The 21591-nt window shown below is 42.4% G+C and overlaps 2 protein-coding genes and 1 gene segment (V, D, J or C); all 3 read right to left on the reverse strand.

The window, feature by feature from the left end:
- Positions 1 to 442: 442 nt before the first annotated feature.
- On the reverse strand, positions 443 to 4173 carry LOC114480213 (immunoglobulin kappa light chain-like). The gene is made up of 6 exons (XM_028474122.1): positions 4092 to 4173; positions 2643 to 2786; positions 1835 to 2536; positions 1018 to 1143; positions 909 to 931; positions 443 to 818 (listed from the first exon to the last, which is right to left on the reverse strand). The coding sequence occupies exons 2-6, from the start codon at positions 2689 to 2691 to the stop codon at positions 705 to 707; spliced, it is 1014 nt and encodes a 337-aa protein (XP_028329923.1). The 5' UTR covers positions 2692 to 2786; positions 4092 to 4173; the 3' UTR covers positions 443 to 704.
- Positions 4174 to 4662: 489 nt separating this feature from the next.
- LOC114480212 (immunoglobulin kappa light chain-like) lies at positions 4663 to 9162 on the reverse strand. 2 transcript variants are annotated; one of them, XM_028474121.1, is made up of 6 exons: positions 8922 to 9162; positions 8105 to 8815; positions 5747 to 5872; positions 5638 to 5660; positions 5422 to 5547; positions 4663 to 4785 (listed from the first exon to the last, which is right to left on the reverse strand). In XM_028474121.1, exons 1-5 carry the CDS (start codon positions 8968 to 8970, stop codon positions 5434 to 5436), a joined length of 1023 nt encoding a protein of 340 aa, XP_028329922.1. In that variant the 5' UTR covers positions 8971 to 9162; the 3' UTR covers positions 4663 to 4785; positions 5422 to 5433. The 2 variants fall into 2 exon arrangements, with proteins under 2 accessions (XP_028329922.1, XP_028329921.1); XM_028474120.1 differs by lacking the exon at positions 4663 to 4785 and having other exon boundaries at positions 5411 to 5547.
- A 3977-nt stretch (positions 9163 to 13139) lies between these two features.
- On the reverse strand, positions 13140 to 15929 carry LOC114480215 (T-cell receptor alpha chain V region CTL-F3-like). The segment is given in 4 exon segments: positions 13140 to 13160; positions 13247 to 13277; positions 14889 to 15584; positions 15689 to 15929. Coding segments are annotated over 3 exon segments (753 nt in total).
- Between the last annotated feature and the right edge of the window lie 5662 nt (positions 15930 to 21591).

Raw genomic sequence — 21591 nt, forward strand, 5'->3', positions numbered from 1 at the left:
TCTCTGCCTGCGAGTCAGGGTTCCTTTGTAGTTCTATACTCCCAATCTTGCCAGTGTTTCTGAGTAGGTGTTAAGTTTCTTCTCCTCCCCCCTCATGTCTCAACCTAGGTGTGTGTACCCAATCTACTGATTGCCTTCTCTGCACTGTGTAAGGTGTGCTTGTGCACAGAATGCTTGCTCAGTCATTGTCATGTAAACCCAACCTGGTTCTGTCAGTGTTGATCTCTTGGTCAGTCTCTGGTTTAATTTTTCTTTAGTTGTAAGTACTTTTCATAATGTGACGGACTGAAAAATAAACAAAGCGGGTTAATTTATTTGCCGTGGAGGTCTGGATCATGAGTTGGAGCTAAATGTGTACATACAAACATACATACATAGTATCACAATTACAGATTTACTGTAAGTGTGAAGTCGTACTGTATATAAATCCATGATATCTGTGTTTAAAGAAAAATTTTTATTTGGCGAGATTTTTGCTAATAGTATGTTACTGTGACATTTTACAGCAATAAAATACAAACGGTTCTAAACAAAATAAGTATTCAAAAAACTCCTGGGATGAACAATGTTAAATGTTTGCTTATTTCTCTCAGGCCTGAAATTTCCAAGAATGGTCAGATTTTATTCTCCCGCTTCAGACTGATGTAAACTGATGTTTAAAATGCCATATTTATAAAATAATCCCATTTTACATTTGGTTGTTTCTACATCTTTACATGGGAGTAAACACATTCCTCCTGCCTCCGTGTTTGAGATCTGGTGATTTGAGAAACGATCGGCGCTGCATAAATGACATCGTCTGAGCTTTGGTTGATATCCTGTTAACAAGAAGAAGATTTCAGATCAGAAAAGAGATTTTATCATTTAATGTGAGTTACTGATGAACATGCTCAGCAGGTAAAACCTACCTCTGTGTCTGTAGCTGGAAGAGCTGGAAAGTTGTGGGAAAGAGAAAATATTTATCACTAAAAGATCAAACTTACAGAATCCAAAGTGAAAGTGGTTTAAGTAGCGTACCTGTGGATCTGCTACTGTTGGCTTTAAGCATCTTGTACATGAAAATGATTAAAAGGATCAATATAATGGAGGTGACGAGCAAAGCTCCTCCCAAGACATACACCAGGACCCAATGGTTGAAACCATCTGCAGAGAGACAGACACAGGAAGTTGAGTTCTGTCACATCAAAGTTTAGAATATGAAATGCTGCACAACAAATCACCCTTCAAGGAACAATAAAGTGAAGTTGACATTTTGTAACTAAAAGCAATAATCAGGGCTGTGTTAACATGCTGATCATACCTCCCACTAAGCTATCAGACAGAAAGTCAGTAGTGCTTTAACATACATGATCTTACATGTTCTGACAGTGGTGCAAATATTTCATATTGATTTGAGGCAAATGCCTTGAACAGTTTACTAGTGTTATTTTACCTGTTTGATAACGTAATATTCGGTCGGAGATCAAATGCAATATCATGCAGTCAAATCAGCATGTTTATAAACCTCAGACCATTTGGTTCTTCCTCAGTTGTCAAGCTGTGCTTTACAAGTTACAAAGAAAAAATGTGCTTCATTTATATCCAGATGTAAGTTGTGAAAAATCCTCTAACATGAAGAAAAATACACAATTTCAAACCAGCTTGAAAAGTTACAGTCTTAGAGTATTTGTTTCTATTATCTGTCTTTTACACAAGGTGCTTATGAACATGGTTAAACAACAGTGTATTTATAATCTGGAACTTAATTCACGCCTGTGAGAGACCTGCTTTACCCTGAATGTGTTCTTTATGTAACCAATCGTCAAACAGTTTGACATGTTGCAGCACTTCTTACCTTTGAGTTTGGTTCCATTTCCAAACACGATGCGTCCACACACAGTAACTGCACAGTAGTAGGTTCCAGCATTAGACTGATCCAGGTTCTTCAATGACAGGTTGGAGACACAGGTGTGTGTTTTATTTGTTTTCCTCTCACACTGATCACTGTTGTCACTTTGGGTGTAGATGAGACTTGGATGATGATCCTCAGAGTTCTTGAACCAGTAAACACTGGGTTCTCCATCACAGCTCCCAGTGGATGCTGTGCACTTTAGAGTCACTGAGTCTCCTGGATGGATTGTCTCAGAGTCTGATTGTTGGACCAAAGCGTTAAATGAAGAATTTGCATTTTTTACAAAGACAGTGGTTCCCTCTAAAAACTCCAAGCTAAAACTATGCATAGATTTAGCACAGTAGTAAGTAGCTGAGTCAGAAACTTGTACATTAGAAATTGTTAGGTATAAAGTGTTGTCTCTCATATCCGATGTGAAGCGTGTGTTATTAATAAATTCATCATGGGACGTTCCGTCTTTTTTATATTTAAGGTATGTAGAAATTATCTTTGGTTGTTTCCCCAGAGGCTGTTTGTACCAAAAGATAAATGATGCATCATCATTCTCATATAAACACAGCAGAGTTACATTGTCACCAACATTAACTGAAATCAAACGTCTCTCCTGATACAGAGACGAGGACGATGATTGACAGGTTTCTTGAGCTGAAACATGGAGAAAAACAAACACACCATCATTCACAGCTAAAGAAAAGTCTGAGTCTCTACAAAGTGAAGAGTATAAAGTTAAAGTGTCAGAAAGAAAACTCACCGATGCTGAGCAAACAGATCAGAGAGAGGACAAAGTGTGCACAAGTCATGGTGCTGGAATTCTGGGGTTGACAGGAACTGAAGCCGCTCTTAAGAACAAGGATTACACTTGATTGGTCGGACTGAAGTGACACTGCACGCCCAACTAAGGAAACATCATCACATGTTCACTGGTAGCTTTGATGTCAGCAGGTTCTGTACATGAGCAGATTCACTGCATCCACTGATACAAGACTTTTATATTCAACATCTGGATGGAAATCACTGTAAATACACATTAGTCACTAAGAAACACACACAGCTGATGATGATGTTAGATAATGAAGCTTTATTAATGTGCTGAGATGACATTTTGCACAATTTCTTTTAGGATCTATGTTTAAATTTAGAAAATACATTCATTTCTAATATTTGAAATGGATTTTTTTAAATCTAAATGGAATGTGGTTTAATCTACTTTTAATAGTCCTAATGTTTGATATTTGCTTTTAAAGGATTTGATCTGATTAATTTCACACACTCTTGATAACAATGATCCTGTACATTGTATTGTGTGTATGGAGACTTGTTGCTCTTTTTGCTTCACTTTGAGCATCAAGTCCTGAGATATTATGAATATCAAACATGTTAACAGTTATTGTGTCATGCTCACTTTACATTTATTTCCTGTGTATTTTGAAGTGTTATTGGTAGGACGTATTAGTAGAAAAACACACATTTTGTATATGTTGGTCTGTGAGAGACGGTGCATACACTTTTACATCCTGTCCAAACCACAGTAGCTGCTTCACTGACTGAGAACAGTGAGTTTTTAGTAAGAGCTCAGTTTGTTTTCTGCTGTTAACGTGATGAAAGGAGAGCTTTGATCCACACAGCTACAGAGGACTACCATCAACATGTCTTCATGGTTCAGCTCTTCCTGAATGACATGTCAGCCTGTTATTCACACGCTTAGAGCCTCATCATATATGATCATAGATATGTAAATGTTAGGAGATGGTTGAGGTGGTTCTAGTTTCTGATAAAGGAGCACTGGCAGGCTTCCTTAGTGAAGTGGTTTAGACATGTGAGAGAGGAAAGGTCAGGGTCAACCTAAGGCCCATTGATGTGTTTCTATCTGGTCTGGGATTAACTTTAGATTCTCCTGGAGGCCTGTCTGGGCTTCATTGCTGAGGCTGTTGTCCTTCCAAACTGGACCCTAATGAGCAGATGGCGACGTGTATGAGTGTCTTTGCTTATGTGAATATATAGTTGGTGCTAAGGAGCCAGAATATGAACTAACAAAGAGCAAGTAATTTGTTGCGTATAAAGCTGAACAGATCAACTGCTCACTGTCATGTTTTCTCAAGGTTTACATTAATGAACAAAGGATGGAAGTGGAATGGTAGCTGAGTGGTCAGTGGTGACCAATATAGGATAGATGAAGATATGCTGAAATAATATTTCAAACCTGAGTTGACAGACTGGCGAGACAGACAGTGCCACCGCCGGTGGGCCAGACAGAAACAGATCTGGTAAGACAGATGGTGACACCTCTGGCGGGCCAGACGAAGGCGATTCTTCTGGCGAGACAAACGGGACCACCTCTGGCGAGACAGACAAAAGAGGGGTGTGGGGAGCTGGAACTGGCGGCTACGTTGGCGGCCTGGTGTGGGGAGCCGGAACTGGCGGCGACGTTGGTGGACTGGTGCAGGGAGCCTGCACTGCCAGCAGCATTGGCTTAACCTGGAAACTAGGAGACTCAGGAACACTAGTCAGGAAACTGGGGAACACAGGAATGCTAGCCTGGAAGCTAGGGGACACTGGAAAGCTAGCTTGGGAGGTAGGGGACACAGGAACGCTAGCCTGGAAGCTAGGAGACACAGGAACGCTAGTCTGGAAACAAGTAGACACAAGAATGCTAGGCTGAAAGCTCAGAGGCTCAGAAAATTTAGCCTGGAAGATAGGAGATTCTGACAGGGAACTGGACTGTAACTGAAGACTGGATAAAGGCTGGATACTGGACTCCAACTGAGTGTTGTGTGCTGAGGAGGGACTTAGCTTTTGATGGTGCGTGGATTCTGGTGACGAGGAGGATCTGGGGGCTGAGGTCGTCTCTGAAGGTGGAGTATAGGGAGAACCTGGCAACCTCCTGAATCTGTGTCCTTTACAAAGACAGAGGTTCCCTCTGAAAACTGCACTTTTAACTGATAGCTGTATTTCTATTTCTTCTAACAACTGAGATACTGCAACATCTGCAGGAAAATGCTCAGGATGTTTGATGAGTCTGTGGTGCCAAGTGTGATCCTTTATGCTATTGTTTGCTGGGGTACAAGGCTAAGGGTCACAGATTCAAACCGACTAAACGAACTGATTTTCAAGGCCAGCGACAATGTGGAAGTAAAACAGGACTTTGTGACAGTGGTGCTGTAGCTCTATAAAGAGTGGTCTAATAAGAAGGTTAATCAAGTTATTTGTATAAGTGTGACTGCACGTCCACCTGTACAAGTACGTGTCACTGTACCAGCATCAACCGTGTATTAGTTGGCTGTTTGTTGCTCTTTTCCTCCTCAGTTAGGTTGAGTTCATGTATCTGGGAAACTTGAAATAATTGGTTAATGTCATAATATATATAGATCCACACACAAACACAGTGGTCTATGATCAAAGAAAAGTCTTTATTTGGTGCCGTTTTTACTTTTTTAATATTTTATTGCTGTAAAAAAATTGTCATACAAAGTGTATATATTCTAAAAAACTCTAGGGATGAATATTTTAGGTATGACTACAAAATGCTTTACATTTGTTTGTTTCTACATCTTTACATGGGAGTAAACACATTCCTCCTGCCTCCGTGTTTGAGATCTGGTGAATGAAGAAACTATTGGAGTTGCATAAGTCAGATTGTCTGAGCTTTGGTTGATACCCTGTTAACAATAAGAAGATTTTAGATCAGAAAAGTGATTTCATCATTTAATGTGAGTTACTGAAGAACATGCTCAGCAGGTAAAACCTACCTCTGTGTCTGTAGCTGGAAGAGCTGGAAAGTTGTGGGAAAGAGAAAATGTTTATCACTAAAAGGCCAAACTTACAGAATCCAAAGTGAAAGTGGTTTAAGTAGCGTACCTGAGGACCTGCTGCTGTTGGCTTTAAGCATCTTGTACATTAAAATGATTAAAAGGATCGATATAACTAAGGTGATTATCAAAGCTCCTCCCAAGACATACGCCAAGACAGAATAGCTGGAATCATCTGCAGAGAGACAGACAGAGGAGGTTCGGTTCTGTGTCTAAAAACAGTAATCAGGGCTGTGTTAGCATGCTGATTATGCATCTGATGAGATGATTTGTGTGAAAGCCAATATTTTTGCCTTAAACAAGAACATCAGAATAAATAATAAAAACATCCATGGAGATGAGAGGAATAAATGAAATACTTATTTTGCAGATTTGGTAAATCACATTGACAGTGCTAAAGATATTTTCGTTTCTTTCCAATATTTTGCATCTTCCTCCTGTACTTTTAGGGTATGCTGCAAAGCGAGATTACCTCTTATTGCTCTAACTTGTGCTGTCCTACAAAGCTCGCTATCTTCTTATGGCGCTAAATCACCATGGTAACTTAGGTCAGGACCAGGTTTTGTTTTGGCTAGGATCTGAGCGAGTACTAAAGCCCCGCCTCCTGACCAATCAGTTCGCTTAGAAAACCATTGCCCATTGTTAGAAGATCCAGGTTGGTGCGGATCTGAAAGCTGCGTTTAGGAAAGAAAGATTATTAATGAATAAATGCAATCCTTTCATTTATCAATGACATCCTTTAGGAAAGATATAGATTTATATCTGATGGACTGATCTACAGTCAGCTGATGAGGCCTGTGTCTCCGTATGTGCGGACGGGTGAAATCATTAATTCATTCATTCATTCATACGCTAGCAAGGCTGACAACATCAGCAGGAACATACAGTGAAACAATGTGCTCTCATCCCAGTGTGTGATAAATCCACTTGAATAGAAATGCGTGTGCTGTAATAAAGTTTAACTGATCAAAGCGCTTTCTGTTTATCGTCCAATAGATTCATATCATAAATAATCTCTGGCTTTTACGCATTAACAGCGTCAGCAGCTTCCTCTCTGTGTTTTTTCATTCCTGCCTTTTCTGTAACAACAGTGTTGTTTTTGGTCTGAATTATGGATTTAAATTATTCATGATATTAAACTTAAGCAACATATAACCTGGTCGGGATCCAGGTTATGAAGTGGATCAGATCTGAGCAAGTATAAAAGCTCCGCCTCCTGGTGCGCACTGCACTAACACTGTTGCCCTTTGCTGTCATTATGGATTTAAATTCATTATATTTGTTTAAGATAATAAGCTGTTCCTCCATTTTGAAAAAGGTCGCTTTGCCAGTTTTCACCTTTGTAATGATTGGTCAGACACTGCAATCTCCACCCCTTTTATGGGAGGGCGCACGTACCGAAGCTGAAAACACGGCTTAAATTAGTGTTGTTATCGACCTTCGTAGGACAGCTTCTCTCTGACGGGGAATGCTTGGTTAGGTGAAGCTCGCTAACGGTGATTAATCCAGGATATAATTATCTAGCTTCGTAGCATAGGCCCTTAAAGATTGCACATTTATTTGTGGCTAATGGATTAGATGGATTGCTGGGGTTATTTTGCTGTTTAGTAGATCATCAGCAACAAGTTAGTGCTTGTAGTGAAGTCAATACATTTTTTATGAGTACAAGCCTTTGGTAACTCAAACTACAGGGTAAGGTTACTGTCATCAATGTAGTGTGTACACATAAAATTTGTGCATCGAATCACAGTTGCATTTGTGGATTTTATTGCCGTGGAACCAAATCTAATTTCTGTGGATACAAATATGACACGATAAATTACAGTCAAAACTTTGTCAAGAAGTCACTGTCGAGTAAACAACTCCTATGCAAACGCTGCATCTTCGGTTTCGACCAGTGTTAGCAGTTGACATCCAGTATTTTAGGCATGATTGCCATTTAACATGAGATGTTGTTGAAGAATTGGGACATTGCACCAAACTGTCACATAAACACGACAAGGAAACAAAATCACGTTAGGCTATTCTCTCTCTCTCTCTCGTTACTTGCATTTCCCTACAATATTATATTTACACAGAAGTGAATTAACGTATTTTGTTCCTCTACAACTTCTGTTTCAAATGTTGGCATCGACACTGGATGATTTTGCCTTTGTGATGTATTTTTTACACTAATTACTTGTGCTGGATTCGGCAATAAAATCCACATAACTCACTCCATACCAGAACCTTTGATGGTTCCTCAAACATAAAACTATATGTTCATAATTTATTATAAACAAGGTTACAACATCGCGTTTTTATAATCAGGTGTTTTATTTGAGCCCCTGTGAGAGACTGTACCTTTAAATGTGTTTTTTTATGAACACAATCATCCAACAGTCTGACATGTTGCAGCACTTCTTACCTTTGAGCTCCAGTTTGGTTCCAATTCCAAACACGATGCGTCCACACACAGTAACTGCACAGTAGTAGGTTCCAGCATTAGACTGATTCAGGTTCTTCAATGACAGGTTGGAGACACAGGTGTGTGTTTTATTTGTTTTCCTCTCACACTGTGACACATTCTTGTCACTTTGGGTGTAGATGAGACTTGGATGATGTTCCTCAGAGTTCTTGAACCAGTAAACACTGGGTTCTCCATCACAGCTCCCAGTGGATGCTGTGCAATTTAGAGTCACTGAGTCTCCTGGATGGATTGTCTCAGAGTCTGATTGTTGGACCAAAGCGTTAAATAAAGACTTTGCATCTTTTACAAAGACAGTGGTTCCCTCTGAAAACTCCAAGCTAAAACTATGCATAGATTTAGCACAGTAGTAAGTAGCTGAGTCAGAAACCTGTACATCAGAAATATACAGGATTAAACTTTGGTTTTCGTTCTTCAATGTAAAGCGTTTTTTGTCCTTAAAATCTTCATGAAAAGTTCCTTTTCTGTCATATGAATGGTGGATAGACATAATTTTTGGTTCCTGCCTTAGACACTGCTTGTACCAGAAAAACATTGATAGTTTATCATCATCATAAAAACACTGCAGAGTTACACTGTCACCAACATTAACTGAAATCAAACGTCTCTCCTGATACAGAGACGAGGACAATGATTGACAGGTTTCTTGAGCTGAAACATGGAGAAAAACAAACACACCATCATTCACAGCTAAAGAAAAGTCTGAGTCTCTACAAAGTGAAGAGTATAAAGTTAAAGTGTCAGAAAGAAAACTCACCGATGCTGAGCAAACAGATCAGAGAGAGGACAAAGTGTGCACAAGTCATGGTGCTGGAATTCTGGGGTTGACAGGAACTGAAGCCGCTCTTAAGAACAAGGATTACACTTGATTGGTCGGACTGAAGTGACACTGCACGCCCAACTAAGGAAACATCATCACATGTTCACTGGTAGCTTTGATGTCAGCAGGTTCTGTACATGAGCAGATTCACTGCATCCACTGATACAAGACTTTTATATTCAACATCTGGATGGAAATCACTGTAAATACACATTAGTCACTAAGAAACACACACAGCTGATGATGATTGTGTTAATGACTGAAATGGTTCAGTTTGTTTCGTCACTAATGATGTTTTTGATCCACCTTTTAGCCAAGCAAATAAAAGATTTATTCATTTTACGAAAAAAAACATATATCTTTTTTCTAAACTTTGTGTAGTTTCAAGACAGTCGTTTTAAAGGCTGATTGAGACATACATTATTTAAAAATATATATAAATGTGTTCCTATAGGTCCTTGTTTAGTAGAAAGTACTGAGACATAATGTATTTATCAAACATTGTAATCCATTTAATTTTTCTATTTAGTAGAATTATTTTTAGATATTTGAGGGTCTCTGAGAAACAGTGCATGCATATGTACATCCTGTTAAAACCACAACAGCAGCTTTACCTACTGAAAGCAATGAGGTAGTTTTCTTTTTTACCATCTTAGGTTATATTTGTCAAGTGACTGAAGTGTGAAGTGTTGGTGGTGACCATTTTTCAGAGAAAACAAAGTGGAGGAAAGAGAGATGGTCTAGTGATGAAGTTAAAATGTTTATTTAAAGAGTAACTGAACCCCAAGATCACCTTTTTTCTGCTGAAAACAAATGTAATTGAGTATGAAGTAGTGTTTTTTTTTTTAATCGATCATAGTCAAACTTGACATTTTAGTCAAAGTATTTATATTTGGTCTACTTTTCTTTGTTTCTCCATTTGTTCTAACAACCCCAACAACATAGTATTCGAGATTTTTTTCGCCAAACTTGCCTGTTTTCTGGAGTTTTAGCCCTCTGAAAAGCCATTTTCTGAGCAGTTTTAAAAATGGGCTGATTCGCGACCTACTTATGCATATTCATGAATGGGCGTGTCTGTAGACTCTGACTCCACACACAACAGCGATAACTAGCGATTATCTTTTGCTATGCACACACTTGTTCTAAATTCCAGCCAACAAACTCCACATTATCGTAAAACATATGGCTGTTTAAGCAGCTATTGTGATTTTGAGTCAGAAAAGTGTGTGCGCGTTGCTGCAGAACCAGAGCAGCAGGAGCAACAGCAGAAGCTTCTCCTATCCGCACACAAACACAGCCAGACTCTATCTTTTACGCTTACCATTCTTTGTCGTTCGTCAACGCTTAAAAGTTGGAAGCCATCCAATTCCACAACCGAGTCTGTTGTTAGCGCTGTGAGCCACAAATCCGTAAACATTCCCATCCTTTCCTCCTCAGTACACAAGCGATGTCGGGTCTCGCTGCATAGGCTGGTGTAGCATTAGCACGGAGTGTTAATAGCTGATGTGTGTGAACAATGTGCCGTGGCTCCAAGCAGTGACTCCCAACAGGATCGGCATGTTAGGAGGAGAGAGGATTGTCAGTTGGAGGAGTTTCGGCAGGTGACGTCAACTGCTGGGCAAATTGAACTCGCCCGTTTTGAGCTGACTTTTAACAAAATGTGGAATAACAAGGGAGGGAGGAAACATTACTTTTTCAACTTTGACCCTCTGAATGAGGCTTAAGATATGTATATCACTGTAGCAAACCCATTATGAAGTGTTTGTTTTCATCATAGCTCCCCTTTAAAAATATAAGTTACCGACCTCTTTGGGTTGAAACCTGGATATTACAATCAAATTTTACTATTGGCTGAGAATGATGGTTTGTGACATTTTGGTAGCTTCTTTTCTCACGGATCAGCACTGTTGGCCCCGCCCCTCCTATAAAAACTGGTGGGAAAGACTTGTACTACTTGCTTTCTTGGCTGTTAAAAAGCATTGATGGAACATCACTGCTGACCAGATAAAAAGGCAACTATTGAGGCTGCATGCACGCTGGCAAAGTTGCAGGCCCAGCTGGCGTCAGCCCCAGGGTGCTAAAGACATATGCCCCCCAGTGCTGTGGAATATTGTAGCCTGAGTCTGTAGAGGTGCTGTAGAAGACATCAAGGACTACAGACCAGTTGCCTTTATCTCCCAAATCATGAAGTCCCTGCGAGACTCATCCTGGAGCAGCTCCGGCCATCGGTCGGACCACACCTGGACCACTGCAGTTTGCCTACCAGCCTATGTTTGGAGTTGAGGAAGCCATCACTTACTGCTCAACCATGTCTGCTCACACCTGGACAAGTTGGCAAGCACTGTGAGAGTCATGTTTTTTTTTTTTTTTTACTTTTCCAGTGCTTTCAGCACAATCCGTCCGGCTCTACTGGGTGAGAATTCGCTCACAGTGATGCAGGTTGACTCGCCCCATGTGTCCTTGATTGTGGAATATTTCAAGTGGACTGTGGCATTTCAAGAATGCTCCTCAAGGTGATAACGACAGATTTACTACATCACAGACACGCACGGGTGTGTGAGGCAGTAGTTATACACACTGCATTAAGCTTGGGACAAAATTGTAAAAATTAAGCATTGGTTAATATTAATAGCGACCAAAGACTAAACAGAAAGGCCAGTGGAGAGGGCAACAGAGGATAGTGGAGAAATTTTGCTGCAAACACACACAAGCACGACGGCTCGGTGGTCCCCCCTCTTCCTCACCGAGGGGACTCAGGGCCGCCCCACTTCCTCCGGTGGGGGTCTGGGTCAAAACCTCTTCCCCCCCACAGAAGGCTGCTCTGTGTACCTCGGGCTCGACGGACAAATGCACGATGGTTTTGCCCTGGCCGGTACCCTGTCCGGTGCGCTTAGAGTACCTAGCAGGCCTCTTTTCCTCCTCCAGAGGAAGGGTCTGGGAGCCATCAGTTTGTCCGGAGGTGCAAACTGATAGTGGGGGTCGGCAGTTTCTCCTGTTATTTTGGGTGTGGTGAAGAACCCATGTTCTACACAACAAACTTGAGCTCTTGCACTGATACCTGTCATCTACAGGTTTTTGATGATTCTGGGATGGTTGTATGTATCAGGGAGGGGGGTGAGGTGGATTACAGGACTGCTGTGGACAGCTTTGTCACATGTAGAGAGCTGAACTATCGACAGCTCAATGTGACAAGGAGTAAGGAGCTGATTGTAGACGTGAGGAGGACCAGAAGACTGGTGAGGCCTGATTCCTACCAGGGGGACAGTGTGGACATTGTGTAGGAGTAAAAATACCTGGGACTGGGGAAAAAACAGACTCCATCTACAAAAAGGGCCAGTGTCGCCTCTATTTCTTGTGACGACTGAGGTCCTGTAACATCTGCAGGAAAATGCTCAGGATGTTTTATGAGTCTGTGGTGGGTGGTGTGATTCTCTATGCTGTTGTTTGCTGTGGGACCAGGCTGAGGGTCACAGATGCAAACACACTAAACAGACTGATCCATAATGCCAGTGACGATGTGGAAGTAAAACAGGACTTTCTGACAGCGGTGAAAGAGAGGACGACGTCATCCAAGTTGAAGTCCATTTTGGTCAATGTGGCCCACCCACTCCATGATGTGTTGGTCAGCCACAGGAGCAGCTCCAGCACCAGGCTGGTCCCACCACAAAACACTATAGAAAGTAATTTTAGGTTGAGTTCACGTGTCTGAGAAACTTAAAGTAATTGTTTAATGTCACACTATATATAGATCCACACACTAACACAGTGGTCTATGATCAAAGAAAAGTCTTTATTTGGTGCCATCTTACTGCCATCTTTACTACTGACAAAACCTTTACAGCAATAAAATATGAAACAAATCATATATATATATATATATATATTCTAAAAACCTCTAGGGATGGACATATTTTTAGGTATGATGACAAAATGCTTGACATTTGTTTTTCTACATCTTTACATGGGAGTAAACACATTCCTCCTGCCTCCGTGTTTGAGAACCGGTGAATGAAGAAACGATCGGAGTTGCATAAGTCAGATTGTCTGAGCTTTGGTTGATTCCCTGTTAACAATAAGAAGATTTCAGATCAGAAAAGTGTTTTCATCATTTAATGTGAGTTACTGAAGAACATGCTCAGCAGGTAAAACCTACCTCTGTGTCTGTAGCTGGAAGAGCTGGAAAGTTGTGGGAAAGAGAAAATGTTTATCACTAAAAGGCCAAACTTACAGAATCCAAAGTGAAAGTGGTTTAAGTAGCGTACCTGAGGATCTGCTACTGTTGGCTTTAAGTGTCTTGAACATTAAAATGATTAAAATGATCAATATAATGGAGGTGACTATCAAAGCTCCACCCAGGCTATATTCCAAGACCGAATAGTTGGAACCATCTGCAGAGAGACAGACAGAGGAGGTTCAGTTCTGTGTCACATCAAAGTTTTGTCTAAAAACAGTAATCAGGGCTGTGTTAGCATGCTGTTTGTGCATTTCACAAGATTATTTCTGAGAAAGTCAATGTTTTGGGGAAAGCAAAACGAACATCAGATTAAATCATCACAAAAACATCAAAGTCAAGTCAACTGTTCATTAGTCTGGTAGAGCTGGTTCGGAGGCTCTGGTACCGTCTCCCAGAAGGCAGGAGGCTGAAGAGTCTGTGTGATGGGTGGGTGGGGTCACACACAATGCTGGATGCTTTGCGGGTGTAACAGATATACAGTTAGAGGAATGAAGAAAATACTTCTTTTGCAGGTTTGGTAAATCACATTGAGAGTGCTAATGTGACATATTTTCATTTCTTTCCAATAGTTTGTATCTTCCTCCAGAACTTTTAATTGCACATTTATTTGAGGCAAATTAATTTGATGGATTGCTGGTGTTATTTTGCTGTTCAGCAACAAGTGTTTGTGCGTGTAGTGAAGTCAATGCGTTTATTATGTGTTCAAGCCTTTAGAAACTCAATCTATTGAATTTGAATTTAAAAGGGACAATGCAAATTAATAAACAGACATACTGTAAATGAGCCAGATTTAGCCAGAAGAGGCTAGGTTTCATCTGGTGCCCCTGGCAAGATTTTAAAGGACCTATATCATCCTGTTTTTTAACCTTCCAAAGTCAACTACAGTAACATATGGTTATTATTTACCATTTTGCAAAATATTAATTTTTTAAGAAATATTACTTGTTTTCTTTCAACCTGGAAGTTGAAAAGCACGGTTCCTCTTGAGCACCGCCTTTCCCAGTGTGAGTGACGCCCATTTCATGACGTAGCCCTAAAGCCCCAGTGAAGCACCGCTCGCATGCCTTTGTGAACATACACGCCCACTCTCTCAGAGCTAAAGGCAAAAATCCTGATTACGCATCGAGGCGACGTGGAACATAAGCTCTGTGATTGGTCCACCTAAACCTCAGCCCCGGTCTTTTCCAGTCAACATCGCTGTGTTTCACCTTTTTGCAGAGTGATACGAGAGTTGTTTCTATAGTGGATTGAGTCAAAGGGAGAACCGAGATGGACAAAAGTGCCAGAGTTTTATTTCCTTTCATGGCTGCAGCACATGAAGCATCGCCAAATGTGTTTACTGTGACTTTGTGACCTAAATTTGATAGTAAATTGTGTCGAATTTGCATCCACAGGAATGATATTTGTATCCACTGCAATAAAATCCACAAATGCAACTAGTATTAAAATTTTCCGTGCATACACAATACTTAAACTGTAGCCTCACCTGATACCAGAACTTCCTCAAATGTAAAATTATATGTACATAAATAATTATGAACAAAGTTACACAATAAAGTTGTATTTGTAATCTGGTGTTTTATTTGAGTCCCTGTGAGAGACTTCAACTATAAATGTGTTCTTTCTGTAACCAATCATTAAACAGTTTGACATGTTGCAGCACTTCTTACCTTTGAGCTCCAGTTTGGTTCCATTTCCAAACACGATGCGTCCACACACAGTAACTGCACAGTAGTAGGTTCCAGCATTAGACTGATTCAGGTTGTTCAATGACAGGTTGTAGACACAGGTGTGTTTTTTATTTGTTTTCCTCTCACACTGATCACTGTTGTCACTTTGGGTGTAGATGAGACTTGGATGATGATACTCAGAGTTCTTGAACCAGTAAACACTGGGTTCTCCATCACAGCTCCCAGTGGATGCTGTGCACTTTAGAGTCACTGAGTCTCCTGGATGGATTGTCTCAGAGTCTGATTGTTGGACCAAAGTTTCAAAGAAAGAATTTGAGTCTTTTACAAAGACAGTGGTTCCCTCTAAAAACTGCATGTCAAAACGATGCATAGATTTAGCACAGTAGTAAGTAGCTGAGTCAGAAACTTGGACTTCGGAAATTGTTAAGATTAAACTGTGGTTCTCTTTCTCTGATGTAAAGCGTCTTTTGTCCTTAAACTCGTCTTGAAAAGTTCCTTTTTTGTCAAATGAATAGATAGATATAATTTTTGGTTCCTGCCTCAGTGGCTGTTTGTACCAGAAGAATAGTGGATTACCACCATCATCCTTCTGATAGAAACACTGCAGAGTTACATTGTCACCAACATTAACTGAAATCAAACGTGTCTCCTGATGCAGAGATGAGGAAACTTGAGCTGAAACATGGAGAAAAACAAACACCATCATTCACAGCTAAAGAAAAGTCTGAGTCTCTACAAAGTGAAGAGTATAAAGTTAAAGTGTCAGAAAGAAAACTCACCGATGCTGAGCAAACAGATCAGAGAGAGGACAAAGTGTGCACAAGTCATGGTGCTGGAATTCTGGGGTTGACAGGAACTGAAGCCGCTCTTAAGAACAAGGATTACACTTGATTGGTCGGACTGAAGTGACACTGCACGCCCAACTAAGGAAACATCATCACATGTTCACTGGTAGCTTTGATGTCAGCAGGTTCTGTACATGAGCAGATTCACTGCATCCACTGATACAAGACTTTTATATTCAACATCTGGATGGAAATCACTGAAAATACACATTAGTCACTAAGAAACACACACAGCTGATGATGATTGTGTTAATGGTCACTAATGAAAAACATGTTTTGATCTACAAGCAAGTAAAATATTGATTTTTTTCATTTTACAAAAACGGCCTCATATCTTTTTTCTAAACTTTGTGTAGTTTGAAGACAGTCGTTTTAAAGGCTGATTGAGACATACATTATTTTAAAAAATTATATAAATGCGTTCTTATAGCTCCTTGTTTAGCAGAAAGTACTAGGACATAATGAAATTATCAAATATTTGAATCCATTTAATTTTGCTATTTAGTAGAATTATTTTTAGATATTTGGGGGTCTCTGAGAAACAGTGCATGCATTTGTACATCCTGTTAAAACCACAACAGCAGCTTTACCTACTGAAAGCAATGAGGTAGTTGCCTTTTTACCATCTTAAGTTGTATTTGTCAAGAGATTGAAGTGTGAAGTGTTGGTGGAGACCAGATTTCAGAGAAAACAAAGTGGAGGAAAGAAAGATGGTCTTGTGATGAAGTTAAAATGGCTATTTAAAGAGTAACTGAACCCCAAGATCACCTTTTTTCTGCTGAAAAAAAATGTAATTTGGTATGAAGTAATGTTTTTATTGATCATAGTCAAACTTGACATTTTGGTCAAAGCCTTTCAATTTGGTCTACTTTCCTTTAAAGGTCCAGTCTGCCGCTTTTTTTCCACCCATCTCCTTTTGTTCTAAGAACCCCAACAACATAGTATTTGAGTTTTTTTTCTCCCAAACTCGCCTTTTTTCTTGAGTTTTAGCCCTCTGAAAAACCACTTTATGATCAGTTCTAAAAATGGGCTGATTCGCGGCTTACTTATGCATATTCATGAATGGGCGTATCTTTAGACTCTGACTCCACACACAACAGCGATCACTAGAGATTATCTTTTGCTATGCACACACTTGATCTTGTAAAACATATGGCTATTTAAGCAGCTATTGTGATTTTTCAGTCAGAAAAGTGTGTGCGCATTGCTGCAGAACCAGAGCAGCAGGAGCAACAGCAGCAGCTCCTCCTTTCCACACACAAACACAGCCAGACACACTCCTTTACGCTTACCGTTCTTCATCGTCCGTCAACGCTTAAAAGTTGGAAGATATGCAATTCCACAACCAAGTCTGTTGTTAGCGGTGTGAGCCACAAATCCGTAAACATCCCCATCGTTTCTTCCTCCGTTCACAAGTGATGTCGGGTCTTGCTGCATAGGCTGATGTGTGTGAAAAATGGCCGTGGCTCCAAGCAGTGACTCCCAACATGATCGGCAGCAGAAAAAGTAGTGCAGTTTGGGAGTCCAGTAGTGTAGTTTGCATTTACATATATGGCAATAAAGTATAATATATATATTCTATAATAAAATGCAGCGTTTGTTTTAGCTGTTAGATAGTTGGAGAGGGAGGAGCTCAGTAGGAGGAGTTTCGGCAGGTGACTTCAACTGCTGGGCAAAATCATACTCTAATTGTTTTGAGCTGACTTTTTGACAAAATGTGGAGTAACAAGGGAGGGAGGTAACAGAACTTTTTCCAACTTTGGCCTTCTGAATGAGGCTAAAGAAATGTATATCACTGTAGCAAAACCATTATGAAGTGATTTTTTCATCATACCTCCTCTTTAAAAATATAAGAGTTACTGCCCTCTTTAGGTTGAAACCCAGCTATTAGAAATCAAATTTTACAATTGGCAGAGAATGATGGTTTGTGACTCTCACGGATCAGCACTGTCCCTCCGCCTCTCCTATAAAAACTGGTGGTAAAGACTTGTACTACCTGCTTTCTTAGCTCAAAAAGCATTGATGGAACATCACTGCTGACCAGATAAAAAGGCAACTATTGAGGATCCATGCTGGCAAAGCTGCAGGCCCAGCTGGCGTCAGCCCCAGTGTGCTAAAGACGTATGCCCACCAGCGCTGTGGAATATTCCAGCCTGAGTCTGTAGAGGTGCTGTGGAAGACATCATGCCTGGTTCCTGTTCCAAATATGCCACGTCCCAGTGGCTCCAAGGACTACAGACCGGTTGCCTTTATCTCCCAAATCATGAAGACCCTGCAAGACTCATCCTGGAGCAGCTCTGGCTATTGGTCGGACCACACCTGGCCCCGCTGTAGTTTGCCTACCAGCCTAAGGTTGGAGTTGAGGTAGCCATCACCTTCCTGCTCAACCATGTCTACTCACACCTGGACAAGTTGGCAAGCAGTGAGAGACATGTTTTTTTTTTACTCTTCTAGTGCTTTCAACACCATTCGTCCGAGTGAGAAGCTCACAGCGATGCAGGTTGACTCGCCCCTTGTTTCCCGGATTGTGGACTACCCCCTGGGGGGTTACAAGATGATTTCAAGAATGCTCCCTGAGGTGATAACGGCAGAGTTGCTGCATCACAGACACGCACGGGTGTGTGAGGCAGTAGTTATACACACGGCATTAAGCTTGAGACAAAATTGTAAAAATTAAGCATTGGTTAATAGTAATACAGACCAAAGACTAAACTGAAAGGCCAGTGGAGAGGGCATCAGAGGAGAGTGGAGAAATTGTGCCGCGAATACACACAAGCCTGATGGCTCAGTGGTCCTCCCTCCTCCTCACAGAGGGGACCCCCACTTCCTTTGGGGGGTCCGGGTCTTACCCTCTTCCCCCCGCAAAAGGCTGCTCCGTGTCCCTCGGGCTCGACGAACAAATTTACTGCGGGCGCGCTCTTGGGGGACACGTTGGCAATGCGCGGCGGTCTTGCCCTGGCCGTTGCCCCGTTCGGTGCATGCTCCGAGTACCCAGCAGGCCTCCCTTCTTCCTCCGAGGGAAGGGCGTTGGAGCTCTCAGTTCATCCGGAGGTGGGAGGAACCGGCGTGGGCAGGCGCGCATCCACAGCCCTGGTCCTTCGCGTCTCCCTCCCTTCCATGCCTCTGGGTGAGAAGTCCTCACCTTCAGGTACGAGGAAGAAGGTGGAGGAGAGGACCACAAAGGGGTTGTTGCACACAAGAGTTCAAAGCACGTAAAAATGTCCTCTGTGCACGTTTTCTTATGATTTCAGTCACCACCTGTGATAATGGGCGTCGGCAGTTTCTCTTCTTTTATTTTGTGGGTTGTGGGCTGAAGAGTTTGAAAACCCCTATTCTACACAACATACTTTAGTTATTGCACTGAGATCTGTCATCGACAAGTTCCCTGATAACTCTAGGGTGGTTGCATGTATCAGAGAGGGGGACGAGGGCTGCTGTGGACAGCTTTCTCACATGGAGAGAGTTGAAGCATCTCCAGCTAAATGTGATAAGGACTAAGGAGCTGATTGTGGACCTGAGGAGGACCAGGCAACTGGTGAAGTCTTTCCAACCAGGGGGATAGTGTGGACATTGTGTAGGAGTACAAATACTTAGAACTGATAATAGACTTTAAAGGGGACACATCATGCTAAATCTACTTTTTTAGCCCTTAAATGCATTTAGTTGTATATTTAGAGTGTTTAGAAGTACAGAAAAAATCAAATTAGTCTCTTCAGGTGCTCCGTTGATATCTTTATATTCTATTTTGGTCATATTTTTCAATCTGTTTCGATTTTCCAGACTACTCTGGAGTCGCCAATGGTGAGAGGCGCCGGGTCGGGGTGGCTATACTTCTTGCCCCCCGACTTAGTGACTGTACGTTGGAGTTTACCCTTGTAGACGAGAGGGTAGCCTTCCTCCGCCTTCAGGTGGGGGGACGGATCATGACTGTTGTTTGTGCCTATGGGCCAAACAGCAGCTCGGAGTATCCACCCTTCTTGGATTCCTTAGAGGGAGTACTGGAGAGTGCTCCTTCTGGGGATTCCCTCGTTCTGCTGGGGGACTTCAACGCTCACGTTGGCAGCGACAGTGAGACCTGGAGGGGCGTGATTGGGAGGAACGGCCCCCCTGATCGGAACCCGAGCGGTGTTTTGTTGTTGGACTTCTGTGCTCGTCACAGATTGTCCATAACAAACACCATGTTCAAGCATAAGGGTGTCCATATGCGCACTTGGCACCAGGACACCCTAGGCCGCAGTTCGATGATCGACTTTGTAGTCGTGTCATCGGATTTGCGGCCGCATGTCTTGGACACTCGGGTAAAGAGAGGGGCGGAGCTGTCAACTGATCACCACCTGGTGGTGAGTTGGCTCCGATGGCGGGGGAGGATGCCGGTTAGACCTGGCAGACCCAAACGTATAGTGAGGGTCTGCTGGGAACGCCTGGCAGAGTCTCCCGTCAGAAGGAGCTTCAACTCCCACCTCCGGGAAAACTTCAACCATGTCTCGGAGGAGGCGGGGGACATTGAGTCCGAGTGGGCCATGTTCCGTGCCTCTGTTGCTGAGGCGGCTGATCGGTGCTGTGGCCGCAAGGTAGTCGGTGCCTGTCGTGGCGGCAATACCCGAACCCGTTGGTGGACACCGGGGGTGAGGGATGCCGTCAAGCTGAAGAAGGAGTCCTACCGGGTCTTTTTGGCCTGTGGGACTCCGGAGGCAACAGACAGGTAACGACGGGCCAAGCGGAGTGCAGCCACGGCGGTCGCCGAGGCAAAAGCCCGGACATGGGAGGAGTTTGGTGAGGCCATGGAGAACGACTTCTGGACGAAGGTGGAGTGCCTTCTCCGTATTGGAGATGAGGTTCTGCCCCAGGTGGAGGAGTTCAAGTACCTCGGGTCTTGTTCACGAGTGAGGGAAGGATGGAGCGAGAGATCGACAGGCGGATTGGTGCGGCGTCTGCAGTGATGCGGAGTCTGCACCAGTCCGTCATTGTAAAAAGGGAGCTGAGCCAAAAAGCGAAGCTCTCGATTTACAGGTCGGTCTACGTTCCAACCCTCACCTATGGTCATGAACTTTGGGTCATGACCGAAAGAACAAGATCACGGGTACAAGCGGCCAAAATGAGTTTCCTCCGTACGGTGGCTGGGCTCTCCCTTAGCGATTGGCTGAGAAGCTCAGTCATTCGGGAGGGGCTCAAAGTAGAGTCGCTGCTCCTCTGCATCGAGAAGAGCCAGATGAGGTGGCTCGGGCACCTAATTAGGATGCCCCCTGAACGCCTCCCTAGTGAGGCCTCCCTAGTGAGGCGTTCAGGGCACGTCCCTCCGGAAGGAGGCCCCGGGGAAGACCCAGGACACGATGGAGAGACTATGTCTCTCGGCTGGCCTGGGAACGTCTCGGGGTCCCCCTGGGAGAAGTTACGTGAGAAGAAATCAAAATGTTCGGTTGTTGGATTTAGTAACCCACACGCTTCATTACAACGTTTCCCAGCATCAGTACCTTTTCGAAGTGCCTGGTTGAGTTTTTTTTTTTCATGGAAATGTACCCACATCAGTGGGTAAGGTCATTTTTGTGTGCGCGAAGCACTTCAAGGATGACTGCTTCAGCAACCTCCGCCAGTATAAAGAAGGATTTGCCGAAACACTTTGTCCGATCGAGGGGTCAATTCCTTCTATCTTTGGAGACGACGAACAGAGCACTTCGGTTAGCTGTAAATAACGCGAAAAAGTGTGATAAGACGTCCCTGTCATTGTTTTGTTAGCATTAGCAGTTGCTTAGCAGTTGCACCGTCTTCAGACTTCATACATATGTTAGCGCTGTGTGCTCGTTTTAGATCCTTGATGATATGGTCTTCGTGATTTCATT

The sequence above is a fragment of the Gouania willdenowi genome, chromosome 18 (genome assembly GCF_900634775.1).
Source record: "Gouania willdenowi chromosome 18, fGouWil2.1, whole genome shotgun sequence".
Lineage (NCBI taxonomy): Eukaryota > Metazoa > Chordata > Actinopteri > Blenniiformes > Gobiesocidae > Gouania > Gouania willdenowi.